At 47.3% G+C, this 17,827-nt stretch overlaps 1 protein-coding gene across 1 annotated transcript; it reads right to left on the bottom strand.

The window, feature by feature from the left end:
- Nucleotides 1-1,281: 1,281 nt before the first annotated feature.
- Nucleotides 1,282-8,603, bottom strand: GPKOW (G-patch domain and KOW motifs). Its single transcript, XM_060001940.1, has 11 exons — nt 8,167-8,603; nt 7,230-7,384; nt 7,006-7,130; nt 5,100-5,209; nt 4,089-4,302; nt 3,587-3,719; nt 2,779-2,932; nt 2,477-2,600; nt 2,316-2,385; nt 1,701-1,786; nt 1,282-1,607 (listed from the first exon to the last, which is right to left on the bottom strand). Exons 1-11 carry the CDS (start codon nt 8,322-8,324, stop codon nt 1,476-1,478), a joined length of 1,461 nt encoding a protein of 486 aa, XP_059857923.1. The 5' UTR covers nt 8,325-8,603; the 3' UTR covers nt 1,282-1,475.
- Nucleotides 8,604-17,827: the final 9,224 nt, after the last annotated feature.

The raw sequence follows: 17,827 nt of genomic DNA, 5'->3' as shown, positions 1-17,827 counted from the left end.
CAGCCTGGAATACCAGGGCAGCATGTGCAATCACGATGATGACTTGAGAACGAGCAACTGGGGGTGGGGGTTTGTTCTCTGGTATCTGTCGTAACAACCCTGTTTGGCTAATCTTGAAAACAGAGTTCTGGAATTAAGCAGGGACGATTAAAAAAAAAGTAAATCGGTCTGTGTAAGTGTCCCTCATATTGGGGTTACTATACTGGAAGGTTTTCTAATCATCCCTTGCCTTACTAGGCACACTGATCTGGCCAACTCACTGTCTTTCTATACCTGCTCATTTTGGCTCAAAAGGGTAGTCTGCCTCTGCTTGGCAAGGACAGAAGCTCACCTTTATTATCCTGCTTGAGGGGGAAGTGTTTAAATTCTCCACAGCTGTGCCGTGTTCTGAAGCATCAGGAGTTTATACCAGAAGCCTAGATCTAACTCAAATACCATTAATTACATCAATGACTTAGTGACTGGGGATGATTTAGAAACACTTGGGCCTAAAGTTCTGACTTCCCCTGATTTTTTTTTCTTCCCTTGTTGATTTTGTATCTTAGGCCATTAAACAGGAAAAAGGATTCTCTGGAACCCTTTAATGGAAAAACGATAACCTTTTTGAGAACCCAGTTACCTGGAGCAACCAGAGAAATTCTACCCGAGACAGACAAAATTTTTTCACCTTCAAAGTTTTGGGACTAAAACGGGGGCCCCGAGATTAACTGACTCCTCTGGAAGTAATGCTAACACGTCCCATTGGTGGGGAGAAGCCTCCCTTCCACTTGACTCCTGTCACAGGCTCAAGATATCCTCTGGGCATCTGCTCTGGACCAAAAGTAAAAGCAGAGCCTGCTAGATTCTCGCTCAGAAAGTTGTCCAGAGATGTGGTGTTCCAGAATCCCTAGTCTCTGCCCGGGGACAGTGTTCAGAGCTTCTGGACTCCGACAGTGAGCTCGAGAGCGGATGGATCCTTCCACTTGGTGAGCAGCCCAAGCTGGGCGGTGGGGCTGAAAAAAGGACTGGTTCCCACCTCAATCAGCGCAGCTCCCATCTCCACTCACAGCTCAGCACACCATTTATGATCTCTTGTTGGTTTTTTTTTTGCGGTTCGCGGGCCTCTCACTGTGTGGCCTCTCCTGTTGGGGAGCACAGGCTCCGGACGCGCAGGCTCAGCGGCCATGGCTCACAGGCGCAGCCGCTCCGCGGCATGTGGGATCTTCCCAGACCGGGGCACGAACCCGTGTCCCCTGCATCGGTAGGCGGACTCTCAACCACTGCGCCACCAGGAAAGCCCAAAACTGGTTTTTATTGTATACTAAGTTCTGGTAAATACTGGGTTTGTTTCTAGCCTCCCTTCTGGTCCATCCTGTCCCAGGGCTGCACTGCAAGTGGAGGGCGGAACCACGACCGCCCCCCCACCTTCGTGAAGGCAGGCTTTTCACACTGTACGGGATTGGTAACAACCTGGGGGATGGGAGTGTGTCCACAGGTCAGTCCTCCGAGTCGCTGGGGCCCATGTACTGGCAGATGGCATCATAGTGAAGCTCCACCACCTGATTCTCTCTTTGCAGCTGCACAAGAGCCCGGCTCTGCTCTCTGTCCCGGTCCAGCAGACGGCCCACCTAGAGTAGGGGCGGGTGGAGTCAGCAAGGCCAACCCAGATTCAGGGACATTCCCTGAGTGCTCCCATGCCCATTCCCAGGTCTTGGACTCACCCTTCCAGCCCATGGCCCCAGCACCACCATCACCCGGTTGCCCTGGACCTTAGGGACCAGGGTCTCCAGCATGTCTTCCCTCAGGCCTGTGGACAAGGAGAGGGGAGTGAGGCCCGCAGCAAGGGTCAGCCCAGTCAGGGTCCTGTCAGAAGGGCCTTTCCTGTATTTTCTGGTGCCACTCTGTGCCTGTTGACAGATGCGAGGCCCCCACATCCATTTCACAGAGGAGGAAACCTAAGGAGCGGTTCCTGGCAATAGTTGTAATAAAGGGAGCATTTATGTATGATGATGATGGGTGGGGGTGATAACAGATACCATTTATTGTGGGCATGCTGTATGCCCGGCCCTGCACGGGGAGCTTACACACATCCCTACAAGGGACCAGTTATAAGAGGGAGAAATAGGTTATCTCCATGCTAATTTTGCAGAAGAGGAAAGTGAGGCTCAGATATTCACCATCATGGAAGCGTCTAATGATCTATTAGAGGATGCTGGGCCTTGCAAAAAACCTAACCCTGTCCAACCTCCCGCCTTTAGCCAGGCTCTTGGCCCAAGACAGCCCTCTCGATCAGCCTCCAGGATGATAATGACCCAATGGCCATCCCTCAGACTCACCTTCCAGGACCTGGCCTTCATCTGTCCGACACACACAGGTATCTGGGCTCAGGACATCTTCGACTGTCATCTGGGGAAAGGGCCAGGGGATATGAGAATGTTAGAGAGCTAAGTGGGACCAGTCCCTGGGGAGGAAGCGGACCCAGGTGCAGGGCTCCCACCTTGGTGTTGTAATACTGGCCACCCTTGTGCAGCTTGTCCACAAACCGCACACGCAGGTCCCTGTGCAGCCAGTGCTGACTCCTGGGAGCTGCTTTCTCACTCTTGGCTGCAGGCTCATCCTGTCTGTGGAGCGGGGCCAACACCAGGCTTAGTTCTTTATCAGAGGCACATTCTGGTCATCCCACCTTTGCCGATGTCTTAAAACCCACTCATAATGCCATTCCTAGTTCCTTCTAGGCACGTGCCTTGCCCTAGAAGCCTTCTCTGACCGCTGGAGCCTCCCCACAGCCCTGACCCCTACCTCCATCTGAGATGCTCAGGGTCCCACCGGTCTGGATGGTGTTTCCGCTTCCTCGCTGAGTCCTCCTGCCGGACGTGGAGGTCCTGATCCTGAAGGGCCTTCCATGACGAGGCTGTTCCATTCTGTTGCCTTGGGGAAGTTTTGCTCACCTGGCCTGTTCAAGGGGGTGTGGGGAGAACCAGGAAACAACCTCAATGTCTCCCTCTCTTCCCTTCCAGGCCACACCTCAGCCTCAGGCCACCTCCCAACTGCCAAAGTGCCCGTCTCACCATCAAGCCTTTGTCTGGGCTATTAGAATGCTCTCCCCTTCCTTTCAACTGTCTCAGCCTCCTTCAGGAAGCCTTGCTCAACCACCTTAGCCCGTCCTGTCAGTGCTTACCTGAGTCATCTGCCTAGGGCGGGCTAGGGACTCCTGGAGGGCTGTCGGCTCCCATCTCCTATGTGCCAAACGGATCCATCCTACTGACGTGCCTAGAATGCCTTCCTCCCCATCATGCCCTAGTCCTAGCTGCTGTCAGTCCCTAGCAAAAGAGAGGTTCACCACCCCAAAGAGACAAAGACATCCCAAGGGTAGGAACTGGTTTCCACACTTGTTCCTTCTTCCTCAGAAAGAGGCTAAAGACCCAAGGGTACTAGATCAACCTCTCTTCAATCAAACTGAATAAACCACTATGTTCATTCTCACCTCTTAACTCTGACCAGAAGTCACTCTTGCCAGGCAGACCACTGTCCTGCCCCTCTGCAGATTTAACCCTCGCCCCAGGAATACTTCTCCAACTCCCCCAGCTAGGTTAAGAGGCTCACTCACTCAGATCCAAGGAGTTCTTGTCAAACTCCTGCTGGGAGACAGGCCGCAGGCAGTACTCACTAACAGTCACCACGCGGCTCCCCACAGCCAGACGGACCATGGCCCGAGCATTGTCAGGGTCGAGGCCTTCCACCTAAAGTGTTGGGGGGGAAGAAGTGAGTGGACCTGACCCACGTTCCTAGGACCACGCTGTCCACCCTTACTTCTAATAGGCCTGACCCCTGTGCCTCTCCCGGCAGACTGTGGGGCTTGGATACACTTTAAGTATGTAATCCTCAGGGACTTGTGGCATACGGCATTCTCTCCCTTTTAGCTGAAAACTGAGACTCAGAAAGGCCCAGCAAGTAGTCCTGAGTTATTGAATGAGGTGGCAGGCCAGGCAGTCCTGAAAGACAAGGACTTCCAGCCTTCATACCCCAAACCCACTTCTGCCTCCCTCTGACCCTCATGTCAATTTTCCGTGCTGCCTGTCTTGGGCTCCAGGCACATCTTGGTTCCTTACCTTCCCATAGAGGCCTCGGTGAGGGCCAGAAAGAACCACCACAGCTCCTCCAGGCACCAGTCCTTGAGGCTGGTCTTCCTTATCCTTCTCTTGCTCCTCATCTGGCCTCAGCAGGTGGTGGGGGCCGGTGGGGGCCAGGGCCTGGAACTCAGTCATGTTGGCGCCCAGCCCTAACCCCTTGGGCCTCAGTGAGTTGACACGGGGCTTCACCACTCTGCAGGAAACACAGAATATGGGCTTGTTGGGGGGATGCATGGGTCTTCAGCGCTCCGTTCCCCACCCCTACCCCCAACCACCACCCAAATCCCAACCTATCAATATGTTTGAGAGTATCCTTCCCAATCTCATATTAGGGACTATTTCTGACCTGCAGAAATGGCAATTTTATTTGGTTCAACCTAATAACCTACGGTGTATAACATCTATGACACAGTATTTACAGTGGGATATCAGGCAGATCCCAACAACCAAATATACTAATTTTTCTACAGGGGAAACCATGACTATTCATACCAAGCAAGAGAAACAGATTGTAAAAAGCTCAATGTCAATTCAGTTCCCATTTGGCTGCCAAATAGTTTATGGAAAAAAAAGTTTGGTTTTCAGAATTCTTTAGAGTTTGGAACTGTGGAGAACAGATTGTAATCTGTATGATCATGATAATAGCAAGTGTTTAGCCTATGCTTATCTGGGGCCAGGGCCTACTGTAAGTGCTTTATGTGTATCATTTCACTTAACTCTCACAACAGCCCTGGGAAGTCAGTACTGTTATTATCCCCATTTTTCAGATAAGGAAGCTGATGCCCAGAGAGGCAATCTTTACAGAATAGGATCTTTTAATGGAGTTTCAAAGGGCAAATAGGAGGCTTAAAGAGTAGTGGAAGGGGCTACTGAAATACATAGGGTGGTAATGTGCCCTCTCCCTGCCTGGATGGTTCTGGGTGGGCGGTAACCATGGGGGTCTGTTCCCTGGCCCGTCTGCTGTCCCCTGCCCCGACCCTAGAAACTCACTGATTGAAGGTACGGCCGATGCCCTCGCCAGGTTTCCAGCCCATGCCCCGCAGCATGGCCAGCCCATAGGCCTCTACAGGGACTGCCTCATAATCAGCCTCCTCCGGCACCTATGGGTTTAGGCAGAGGAAGGACGGTCAGGCTTGGCTTACAGTGGGCCCTCTGAAGTGTACTTGCTATCACCCACTGGGTGACCTTCGAGACTTCTTTTCCAGTCAGCTCAAGGGTGAATTTTTATTTCCTCTTGCCATCCCTCACTTTATTCCTCCATGTTTAGTCCTTGGACAAATCTTTATAAAGCACCTATTCTGTGCCAGCTACCGTTCTAGGTGCTGGGGATAAAACAGTGAACAAAGTAGACAAAAACTCCTGCCCTTTGTGTGGCTTACATTCTAGTTGTAGAGACAGAATAAATAAAATTCATAAAACATGATATGCCAGGTAGTGGTAAGTCATATGAAGAAAAATAAAGCAGGCTAAGGGGATGCAGAGGGCTGAAGAAAGGAGTGTCACTGAGTTCATATTTGAGCAGAGACCAGAAGGAGAGACAGAGGGAACCCTGAAGATAAGAGTCCTCCAGAGAGAACAGTAAGAGCAAAGGCCCTGAGGCAGGACAAGATCTGCTATGTGTGGAGAGCATTATAAAAGTCAATCTGACTGAAACAGATGTGGAGGCAAAGAGGGGTGGTAAGGGATTAATCAGGAGAGCTGGGCAGGAGCCACGATAGGGTGGCAGCCACAAGGGGACCAGTGAGGAAGTTACTGCAATAGTCCAGATGAGAAATGCTGGTGGCTCAGACCAGAGAAGTGGTAGTGGTGATGGTGAGAAGTGGTCAGATTCTGGTTGTATTTTGGAGAGGAAGGATGGATGGAACTGTGATCAACTGAGATGCAGAAGGCTCTGAGAAGAGGGAAAATTAGAGAAAGGAGGCCAAAGCTGGAACAGGAAGGAGAGTGAAGTGAAGGTTTTTTTAAGATGAAAGATACCAGAGGATGTCTGAAGGCTGATGAGAACCATTCAGTCGAAAGAGTCTCTCTGGTTTGGGGCTATAGGAGAACTAGGACCCAAACAAGCATTGCCAAAAAATTGTGAACGAAGAGGTGAAAAGTAGGGTCCATGGGTATGAAAGACAGACTTGGTTACTTCTGTGGACACACCCCTCACCTCTCCTGTTATCACCTCCCATCATCACTCCCTCAATTCTTTATATTCGCTCTAGACACACCACAGATTGTCACTGATGGACACACACCACACCGATTTTCTGCCACCATGCCACTGTCTGGGTGGTTGCTGCCATTAGGAGCACTCACCCTCCTCTTCCCTCTCACTAAACCCTACCTGTCTTCCCGGCCTCGCTCCTACCACTCTGATCTGAGTCTCCATCACCTCTAGCCTGGACTGCTGCTCTCCTTGCCTCCACCTCTGCTTACTAGTCTGTTCTGCTTGTAGCAGCCAGAGAGAGCCTGTCAAATCATAAGTCTTGTCCCTTCTCTGCTCAGAGCCCTCCCATGGCTCTCACCTCACTCAGAGTAAAAGCCAAAGTCCTCACCATGGCCCACTTCTGACCTAACCTACTACTCTTCCCTGTCACTCATTCCACTCCAGCTACGTTGGTCTCCTTGATGTTCCTCAAGTACTCCAGGAAGAGTCTACCCTCAGGATCTTTATATTTCCTGTTCCCTTTGCTCAGCTCCTTCAGATAATCCCAGAATCCAAGTACCTTTTCACACCCCAATATCTGGATTCATTTGTTAATGCTTCCAAAAAGGATGGAAGGAGGCAGGGCGAGGCAGCAGGCCTTTAGTACACACACAGACTTTGCCTGCTATGTGCAGGGACACAAGTCCTAGCAGACAGGGCAGTGAGAGACTGGAGAAGGAGGGAGGCCAGGGGCCAGCTCACTGTCTCAGCCCGGGGTTCGCTGTCTGCCCCTTCCCCGATGGGGGTGCATCCTTTCCGGATCATGGGGATAGCGAGCGTGGGGTCGACACCCGCATTCTCTCTCTCCTCCAGAGACTTCGTGGATTCTAAAGAAGAATGGGAGGGAGCAATGAGGTTCCACCCTATCCTTCCATTTTCCTCCCCTTCTTCCTTCACTAGGGCAAGGCAAAGGAGGGAGCACTCACCCTCAATGAGCTCCTTCACAGCCTGGGACAGCATCCCATCCACCAAGACCTCAGTATGTGTGGATGGCCCAGGGGCCTGGGTCGGTGGCTGCCTGAGGTGGCCATGCTGGATCAAAGGGATGACAAGTTCCTTGGGGGCTTCTGAGGGCTGCACACTGATGTGGACACAGAGGGGTGAAGTTGGGAGAGTAGCACAATCAGTGAGTTCTGAGCCACAACCCTTCATTCAGAAGAAACACAAGAGCCAAACACACCCCCAGCCCCACTGACTACACTCTCCCTTCTCCTGTCTGGCTCTCCTGTTATACCTCTGGTGGTGCTTTCTTTTGATTCTCTCCCCCACCCCCAACTCTTAAATGTCAGTGCCTTCGAGGACTCAGTCCTCAATTCTGGACCCTCTGTTCATCTCAAGACCCACTTCTGTGGCTTCCACTATGACCTAAAAATCACCATCTTCAGCCCAGACTCTCCCCAGCTCCGGGCTCCACACCAGCCTCCTAGATGGTTGATTCTCTTCTGGAAGTCCCTCCCTCAGACTTTCCTTTCCGAATTAAGCTGACGATAGCCTCCCCCAACCTGAATCTGCCACTCCATCCTGCTCCCCGTATGGGAGAAGCCCCAACGCTTCACCTGGGACACTAGGAGTCCTGTCATTCTCCCCTCCTTTCCTTCTTTCAGAACGCACGCTCCTCAGGGTCCCCAAGTCCTAAAGACACACCCTCTCAGGAATACATTCTCTCCTCTCAATCCCCTCGGCCAACAGGTCCAATTTCCCCACCTCCCCCACTAACTCCCGCCTTCTGACCTCCACGGATCTTCTCCGGCTGTGCTTCAGACTTCCCAGGCCACTGTCACCAAGAAAATCAACTCAAGATTCCACCCTCCCGCAGGCACCCACCGCACCGCTTGCCAAGGGATGAAACACCCAGCGCTTCACCTCTGCAGCTCCCTCCGTTTCTCGGTCTTCAAGAAATCCTTCTCCGGGGCCGCGTCTCCCGCCAGCCATCTCCGGGCGGACGTGCGACTGAAGGTGAATGAAATTGGGGCACTGGAGGCTCCCGCAGGCCACAAAACACCATCTTTGGCGTCCGCCATCTTCCCCTCGTCCCAGGCCGGCGCGCTGCTTGCTGGGAAGTTTAGTTTGCGCTCGCTTTGCTGGGGCTTGACCACCAGCGCTACAACTACCTTTCCCAGGAAACACTGTGGCACCGCCAGGCGAAGGCGGATAGGGGCAGTAGGAAGTAATTGCCGCTCTTTTTACTTCACAAGAGCGCGTGGCGTACAGGGAAATGTAGTTCTTGGGGAAGGTAGGCGTGGTGGAAGGTGGCTTCCTTCTTGCTAACTCGTCACTCCTTCGTGTAGGCGTTTATTGGTCGCCTACAGTGTGCACGTTACTGTGCCCTACTGGTGTGGGAAATGTAGGTAAAATAAATCATTAAAAAAAAAATATGGCTTCCCTGGTGGTGCAGTGGTTAAGAATCCGCCTGCCAACGCGAGAGACACGGGTTCGAGTCCTGGTTCAGGAGAATTACCACATGCCGCGGAGCAACTAAGCCTGTGCGCCACAGCTACTGAGCTTGCGCTCTACAGCCCGCGAGACACAACTACTGAGCCCACCCACCTAGAGCCCATGCTCCCAACAAGAGAAGCCACCACAATGAGAAGCCCACTTACCACAACGAAGAGTAGCCACCCCCGCCCCCCGCTCGCAACAACCAGAGAAAAGCCCGCGTGCAGCAACAAAGACCCAACGCAGCCAAAAATAAATAAATAAAATTAAATAGATTTATTAAAAAAAAAAGAAAGAAAAAAATCTGTGAGTGCCAGTTGTGTACAATAATAAATAATAGACATGTAAGTGGTACCTACAAGATGACAGATTTAATAGTGGACAAACTCTAGATTCAAATACAGTTGACCTTTAGATAACACAGGTTTGAACTGCGAGGGTCCACTTATACGTGGATATTTTTCACTAAATAACCTACTACAGTACTACATGATGCAAGATTGGTTGAATACGAGGATGCAGAACATGGAGAGCAGACTGTAAAATTATACGGGGATTTTAGGGACTTCCTTGGTGGCCTAGTGGTTAAGAATCCACCTGGGGGGTTGTGTGGTGTGATGAATTGGGAGATTGGGAATGACATATATACACTAATATGTATAAAATGGATAATAAGAACCTGATGTATAAAAAAATAAAATTCAAAAACAAAAGAATCTACCTGCCAATGCAGGGGACACGGGTTCGAGCCCTGGTCCGTGAAGACCCCACATGCCGCAAGCGCCGCAACTATTGAGCCTGCACTCTAGAGCCCGCGAGCCACAACTACAGAGCCCACGTGCCACAGCTACTGAAGCCTGCGTGCCTAGAGCCAGTGCCCTGCAACAAGAGAAGCCACCGTAATGAAAAGCACACGCACTGCAATGAAGAGTAGCCCCCACTGGCCGCAACTAGAGAAAGCCTGTGCACAGCAACGAAGACCCAACACAGCCAAAAAAAAAAAAAAATTATATAGGGATTTTAGACTGCGCTGGGTCAGTGCCCCTAATGCCTACATTGTTCAAGGGTCAACTGTATTAATAAAATAGTCTGGCCTCCTCTCTAGAGGTTCCAAGTCTAGTGGGGAACAATGACACTCAAAACAGATTTAAAAAAAAATAGTTCCTACCAACTTTAAATATGTTGTGAGAGCCAGGTCCTAAGCCCTCAGAAGATTAATGAGACAGACGCCTCTGAGTAGGACCTTAAGAGTTTGTGAAGTAGAAGAGTGATACTTAAACAAATAGTCACAAGAAAGAATGCTACAAATCCGCTAAAAATTCATCCCAAGGAAATCATCCAAGATGTGTAAAAGTATTTTTATATGAGATTCATCAGAGTATTATTTATTGTAACAAAAGCTTGAAGACCACTTAAATGAACAACAAAAGGGGATGGGCTAAATGAATTATAGCACGTGGTTTGGGTGGAATGAATATACTAGAGCCTTTAAATGTGAAGCTATACATATAATTAAATGAAATGGGGACATAGTCACAATGTTTGGAAAGTAGAATAGTATGGTGGGTCAGAGGTTGCTCTTGAAAACAGGAAGCCCAATATTCAATCAATTTTGTGGCCATGTTTTGAGGCTTACAAGCCCTGGGCATCCTGGGATGGGCCCTGGTATCTCAAGGGAGAAGCCATTTTGGTTTTCAAAATATACAACAACAAAAAAAACTTTAAATTTTTATTTTGAAATACTTTTAGACTAAAAGAAATGTTGAAAAAATAGTACAGAGAGTCCCTGTGTATCTAGATCCCCCCTAAACATTTTATATAACAATAGTATAATTATCATAATCCGGAAATTAACATTGATGCAATACAATTAACTAAATGATAATTTTCTGTTCCAGGATTCAATCTGGGATCATACTTTGCATATAATGCTAATGCCTTTTTTAAAATTTTTATTTTATTTTATTTATTTTTGGCTGCGTTGGGTCTTTGTTGCTATGCACGGGCTTTTCTCTGGTTGTGGCGAGCGGGGGCTACTCTTCGTTGAGGTGCGCAGGCTTCTCTTGTTGTGGAGCACGGGCTCTTGGCGTGTGGGCTTCAGTAGTTGTGGCACGCAGGCTCAGTAGTTGTGGCTCGTGGGCTCTGGAGCGCAGGCTCAGTAGTTGTGGCGCACGGGCTTAGTTGCTCTGCGGCATGTGGGATCTTCCCGGGCCAGGGATCAAACCCGTGTCCTCTGCATTGGCAGTACGACTCTTAACCACTGCACCACCAGGGAAGGCCCGGTAATGCCTTTTTAAGTCTCCTCCAATCTGTGAAAATTCCTGTTCTTTCCTTGTCTTTCATGACCGTAACATTTTTGAAAAGTACAGTTCAGTTATTTTGTAGAATGTCCCTCAGTTTGGGCTTCTCTGATGAGTTTTTACAATTAGGCTGAGGTTATGGGTTCCTGGCAAGAATGACACAAAGGTAATGTGCCCTTCTCATCACATCATATCAGAGGGTTCACAATATTATATCTTATTACTAATGATGTGAACATTGCCTGGGAGGTGAACTGTCCATGGCTGAAGTGATACCCATTTCCTGAAGCAGCCACCTGAGATAGTGTGCACAATACAGGCTTACACAGGCTAGGGCCAGAGGTCCCTGAGGGTCTTGCCTTCTGGGTTGGTTCACACCTGGTCTCTGACTCACTCCTGACATGTGCCACAGAGCTCATGCCAAGTCCTGATGCAAAACTTTGTGGTGAAAATGTAATGGGAGAAAAGACACTTTTTTTTCTATCTTTCCTTCATTCTGAAAACAAAATCAGGAAATTTTTTCTCTTGTGCTCCACAACAAGAGAAGCCACCGCAGTGAGAAGCTCACATACCGCAACGAAGAATGGGCCCCACTCGCCACAACTAGAGAAAGCCCACGTGCAGCAACGAAGACCCAATGCAGCTAAAATAAATTAAAAAAAAAAAAGCAATATAGGGACTTCCCTGGTACTCCAGTGGTTACTCCAGTGGTTAAGACTCTGGCTTCCACTGCAGGGGGCATGGGTTCAATCCCTGGTCGGGGAGATCCCGCATGCCAGGCAGTGTGGCCAAAAATTTAAATAAATAAATAAAAATAAAAAAGTAATGTATATCAAAGGTATAGGGACAATGTACTCAATACACAAAGAACTCCTGTAGTTCAATAACTATAAAAGGCAAGCAACCCCCAACTGAAAAATGGGCAGTGGACATAACTAGGTGGTTCACGAAATGGGAAATACAAATAGCCATGAAGCACATGTAAAGATTCTCAACCTCACTAATACTCAAAGCAATGCAAATAAATAAATAATAAAATGTTGTTCTTCATTTAACTCATTGGTAAAGACCAAAAGTAAAAATGACAACTACTTCTGTGGTAAGTTCTCTATGCCAATTGCCCAACTAAGCACTCATTTAGTCCTCCAAAGGATTCTGTGATGTAGGAACTATTTTAAAAATCCATTTTACATATAAGAGAACTGCAGCACAGAGAGGGTAACTGAGTTGGCCAAGATCACAAAATAGTAAGTACTATGGATGATGCCCAGAGTTACTAAAGATGGAAGAAAATGGGCACGTTCATACACTGCTGATAAGGGCACAAATTGATTCAACATTTATCAGGGGCAGTATAATAATATCTATGCCTTTCCTGACCCAATGACTCCATTTCTAAGACTAGATCTGAAGGAAAGAATGGAAAATTGGGGCAGGATGTTCTGTATGCTAATGAGTGAATGTATGTCATACTTTTACTAAAAAGGTTTAAAAATTCTTCATGGCTTGACAAGGAACAATAGCTACAATATTTTGTTAAATGGAGAAAGCAATTTGAGGAATATGTAGGGGATTTCTGGGAAATTAATAACATTCTCTTATTTAACCTGGTGAGAGTCACACAGGTACTGTACTGATTTTACAATTTGTCAAACTGTTCATGTATGTTGTATGCATGTTCTTCTCTATTAGGTATATTTCACTTTTTTAAAAAATAGAGAAGCACTTCCAGAATAGTAGCACTAGGAGCTTGGTAGACCTTGTCCTCAACAAAGCAACCCTAACTACTGAAAATTATTTTTTAAAACAACACTTTAAAGTCTCTGGGAATTGCGTAAGGGCATACAGGAAATGGCGAAACATTTGTTCAAGAAACTCCAATAAATCACTGTAAGAACACCAAGAGTCTGGCACTTGAGCCATGACTTGCTCCCTCCTTGAACCCCAGCGCAGTGTGACAAAAAGAAGCTCTACTCCAGGACAGTGTGGCCAAGAACATGGGGCTCTCTCTCCCTCCAGTTCCCAGTCTACAGCAGTGGTTTCTCCTCATGAGGGGTAGGCTACCAGCTTGTCTCATCTCCTCCAGCCCCATGTTACAGAAGCTCTATTCTGGGAATGCATGACTAATAGGTCTGGGGCTCTCTTCTACCACCCAGACCCCATTCTTAGGGTGGAAGCTTTACCCCAGTGTGGCAGACCAAGCATACTGGGCCCCAATTGCCCACTCCACAGCTTACTGTTAGAGTGGGGGTTCCACACTGGGAAAGACAAGCAGATAATACCAAGGGATATAACCTCCCCAGCGCCCTGCTCATAGAAGATCGAGTGTCAGTCACTCCAAGAGAAGTCGGCTTCTGATCCACCCCCAGCTCTTGAGGGGGAGTGCAAAGAACAGAGAGTTTAATAGCTCTCCTTAAGGGGACTGATTTACTTGGACAGAAAGTCAAGAAGTTAAAGAATAAGGGCTTTATGAGCAATTAAGAGGCGGCTGGTATCTCCAAGATAGCAACAAGCAAAACAGAGAGAAACAGCTAAGAAGAATCCTTCTAGGGTCAGAGCAAGCCACAAAGACTGCTCTCAAAGACTACACCATACTTATACCTGAAACACTGTAAATCAACTATTCTTCAATTTAAAAAAAAGATTAAAAAAAAGACCACCCCGGGCTTCCCTGGTGGCGCAGTGGTTGAGCATCTGCCTGCCAATGCAGGGGACACGGGTTCGAGCCCTGGTCTGGGAAGATCCCACATGCCGCGGAGCAACTAGGCCCGTGAGCCACAACTACTGAGCCTGTGCGTCTGGAGCCTGTGCTCCACAACAAGAGAGGCCGTGATAGTGAGAGGCCCGCGCTCCGCGATGAAGGGTGATCACCGCTTGCCGCAACTAGAGAAAGCCCTCGCACAGAAACGAAGACCAAACACAGCCATAAATAAATAAATATATATTAAAAAAAAAAGACCACCCCATATTTTAATTGAAAAAGGGGCCTGACTTTAATTGAATAAGACTTTAATTGGTTAACTGGAAAAAATTATGCACCAGGGTACTGTAAAAAATTAGTACCGGTTAAGCTAGGTATGGTATCAATACAGGCAGACCAGCCAGAAATTAAACCAGGAGATCAGGGAAAGAAACAAAGAGAGCCTGGATAAAAGCAAGGTCATTCCAGGGTGACTGTGCTCATGCCCAAGGCTGAACCCTTTGAAGAAGGACATCAGGTGGAAATAGATATGACTAAATTAGTCCAGTCAAGTCACTAAACAAATAAACAAGCAAATGAAAACAAAAATGGGCAGATCAGTATCTAGAGTTGCTATAATATATTATCTAAAATGTTCAGTGAAATATGCAGAGAAACAAGAAAATGTGACCCATACATGGCAGGAGCAGGCAGAACAGGAAACAGAAACTGTTAGAGGGCCCAAATGTAGGACCTAACAGATAAAGACTTCAAAGAGAAACAGGAAGGAAGGGGGCAGGGTACAATCTTTAAAAGAATGACACACCAGTTGAGGATAAGACATAAACTGGTTAGAACCAACTAGGTCCAAGATGGCAGAAGATTCAACTTCCAAGAGACCTGGAGCCTCATTATATGCTCATTTTAATATATTAGCATAAGCTAAATGACACACCCATAGGCACCATGACAGTTCCGAGGCTAAACATAGAAGGCCAAAAAGTAGGTGGTAGCCAAATCCTGGAAATCCTTGCCCCTTCTCCAAAATAGTTGGAATAATCTTCCCACTCATTAGTCTACAAAATTACCCAGCCCATAAAAACTAAATACCGCATATTTCAGGGCCTCTCGCCTTCTGAGCTGGTCCACACTCTGTCTGTGGAGTGTATTTCTCCCAGGGCCACTCTCACCTTTTGAGACAGAGTGCATTCTGTCTATGGAATGTGTATCTCTCTAAATAAATCCACTTTTTACCTATCACTTTGTCTCTCACTGAATTCTTTCTGTGATGAGACATAAAGAACTAGAGCTTCATTAAGTCCTGAGACCAGGTGTGTGATTTCAATTAAAAGACAGTGGGTTTAAGTCCCAATCTGGGTTTCAGCTGGACTTGAGTTCCAGTCTGAGGTGTACGGTTTCAAAAACAGCTATTAAATTTGTTCAAAGAAGTAAGAAATCATGTATAAAGACATGAGAGGAAAAAGTGATGTGATGACACGAGCAAAGATAAAGAGATTGGAAGACGCTATGCTTCTGGCTTTGAAGATAGAAAAAGGGGCCACAAGCCAAGGGATATAGGCGGCCACTAGAAACCAGAAAAAGCAAGGAAACTGATTCTCCCCTAGAGCCTCCGGGAGGAATTTAGCCCTAACAACACCTCGAATTTAGGAACTCTGACCTCCAGAACTGAACCAAGATGGCGGAGTAGAAGGACGTTCTCTCACTCCCTCTGGTGAGAACACCAGAATCACAACTAGCTGCTGGACAATCATCGACAGGAAGAAACTGGAACTCACCAGAAAAGACAACCCACATCCAAAGACGAAGGAGAAGCCAAAATGAGACGGTAGGAGTGGCGCAATCACAGTAAAATCAAATCCCATAACTGCTGGGTAGGTGACTCACAGGCTGGAGAACACTTATACCACAGAAGTCCACCCACTGGAGTGAAGGTTCTGAGCCCCACGTCAGGTTGCCAACCTGGGGGTCTGGCAATGGGAGGAGAAATTCCTAGAGAATCAGACTTTGAAGGCTAGTGGGATTTGATTGCAGGACTTCGACAGGACTGGGGGAAAAAGAGACTCCACCCTTGGAGGGCACACAAAAAGTAGTGTGTGCATCGGGATCCAGGGGAAGGAGCAGTGACCCCAGGGGAGACTGAACCAGACCTACCTGCTAGTGTTGGAGGGTCTCCTGCAGAGGCGGGAGGTGGCTGTGGCTCACTGTGGGTACGGGGACACTGGCAGCAGAAGTTCTGGGAAGTGCTCCTTGGGGTGAGCCCTCCCAGAGTCCGCCATTGGCCCCACCAAGGAGCCCAGGGGGGCTTCAGTGTTGGGTTGCCTCAGGCCAAACAACCAACAGGGAGGGAACCCAGCCCAACCCATCAGCAGTCAGTGGATTAAAGTTTTACTGAGCTCTGCCTACCAGAGCAACAGTCAGCTCTACCCACCACCAGTCCCTCCCATCAGGAAACTTGCATGAGCCTCTGAGATAGCCTCATTCACCAGAGGGCAGACAGCAGAAGCAAGAAGACTACAACCCTACAGCCTGTGGAATAAAAAACACATTCACAGAAAGATATACAAGATGAAAAGGCAGAGGGCTATGTACCAGATGAAGGAACAAGATAAAACCCCAGAAAAACAACTAAATGAAGTGGAGATAGGCAACCTTCCAGAAAAAGAATTCAGAATAATGATAGTGAAGATGATCCAGGACCTCAGAAAAAGAATGGAGGCAAAGATGGAGAAAAGGCAAGAAATGTTTAACAAAGACATAGAAGAATTAAAGAACAAACAAACAGAGATGAACAATACAATAACTGAAATGAAAACTACACTAGAAGGAATCAACAGCAGAATAATTGAGGCAGAAGCACGGGTAAGTGACCTGGAAAACAGAATGCTGGAATTCACTGCTGTGGAACAGAATAAAGAAAAAAGAATGAAAAGAAATGAAGACGGCCTAGGACCATCTTCCTTCCCAAGTCCAGGAAGCACAGAGGGTCCCATACAGGATAAACCCAAAGACAAACACGCTGAGACACATAGTAATCAAACTGGCAAAAATTAAAGACAAAGAAAAATTATTGAAAGCAGCAAGGAAAAATGACAAATAATATACAAGGGAACTCCCATAAGCTTAACAGCTGATTTCTCAGCAGAAAATCTACAAGCCAGAAGGGAGTGGCAGGATGTACTTAAAGTGATGAAAGGGAAGAACCTACAACCAATATTACTCTACCTGGCAAGGATCTCATTCAGATTCGATGGAGAAATCAAAAGCTTTACAGACAAGCAAAAGCTAACAGAATTCAGCACCATCAAACCAGCCCTACAACAAATGCTAAAGGAACTTCTCTAAGTGGGAAACACAAGAGACGAAAAGGACCTACAAAAAGAAACCCAGAACAATTAAGAAAATGGTAATAGGAACATACATATCGATAATTACCTTAAACGTGAATGGATTAAATGCTCCAACCAAAAGACAGAGGCTTGCTGAATGGATACAAAAACAAGACCCATCTATGTGCTGTCTACAAGAGACCCACTTCAGACCTAGGGACACATACAGACTGAAAGTGAGGGGATGGAAAAAGATATTCCATACAAATGGAAATCAAAAGAAAGTTGGAGTAGCAATACTCACATCAGATAAAATAGACTTTAAAATAAAGAGACAAGGAAGTACACTACATAATGATCAAGGGATCAATCCAAGAAGAAGATATAACAATTATTAATATATATGCACCCAACATAGGAGCACCTCAATACATAAGGCAACTGCTAACAGTTATAAAAGAGGAAATCGACAGTAACAAAATAATAGTGGGGGACTTTAACACCTCACTTACACCAATAGACAGATCATCCAAAATGAAAATAAATAAGGAAACAGAAGCTTTAAATGACACAATAGACCAGATAGATTTGATATTTATAGTACATTCCATCCAAAAACAGCAGATTACATTTTCTTCTCAAGTGCGCACGGAACATCCTCCAGGATAGATCACATCTTGGGTCACAAATCAAGCCTCAGTAAATTTAAGAAAATTGAAATCATATCAAGCATCTTTTCTGACCACAACCCTATGAGATTA

Source organism: Delphinus delphis, chromosome X (genome assembly GCF_949987515.2).
Source record: "Delphinus delphis chromosome X, mDelDel1.2, whole genome shotgun sequence".
Lineage (NCBI taxonomy): Eukaryota > Metazoa > Chordata > Mammalia > Artiodactyla > Delphinidae > Delphinus > Delphinus delphis.
This window is presented reverse-complemented; position numbering and strand designations above follow the sequence as displayed.

Bases quoted from the DNA above. Each gene is read 5' to 3' on its own strand.
- GPKOW (XM_060001940.1), bottom strand. From the start codon at position 8,324: ATGGCGGACGCCAAAGATGGTGTTTTGTGGCCTGCGGGAGCCTCCAGT. The intron at 5,210-7,005 runs GTGAGCTGGCCC...CTAAACCCATAG, and splicing joins GCGAACCCCGGGCTGAGACA to GTGCCGGAGGAGGCTGATTA. The intron at 1,787-2,315 runs GTGAGTCTGAGG...CCTTGTCCACAG, and splicing joins TGAAGGCCAGGTCCTGGAAG to GCCTGAGGGAAGACATGCTG.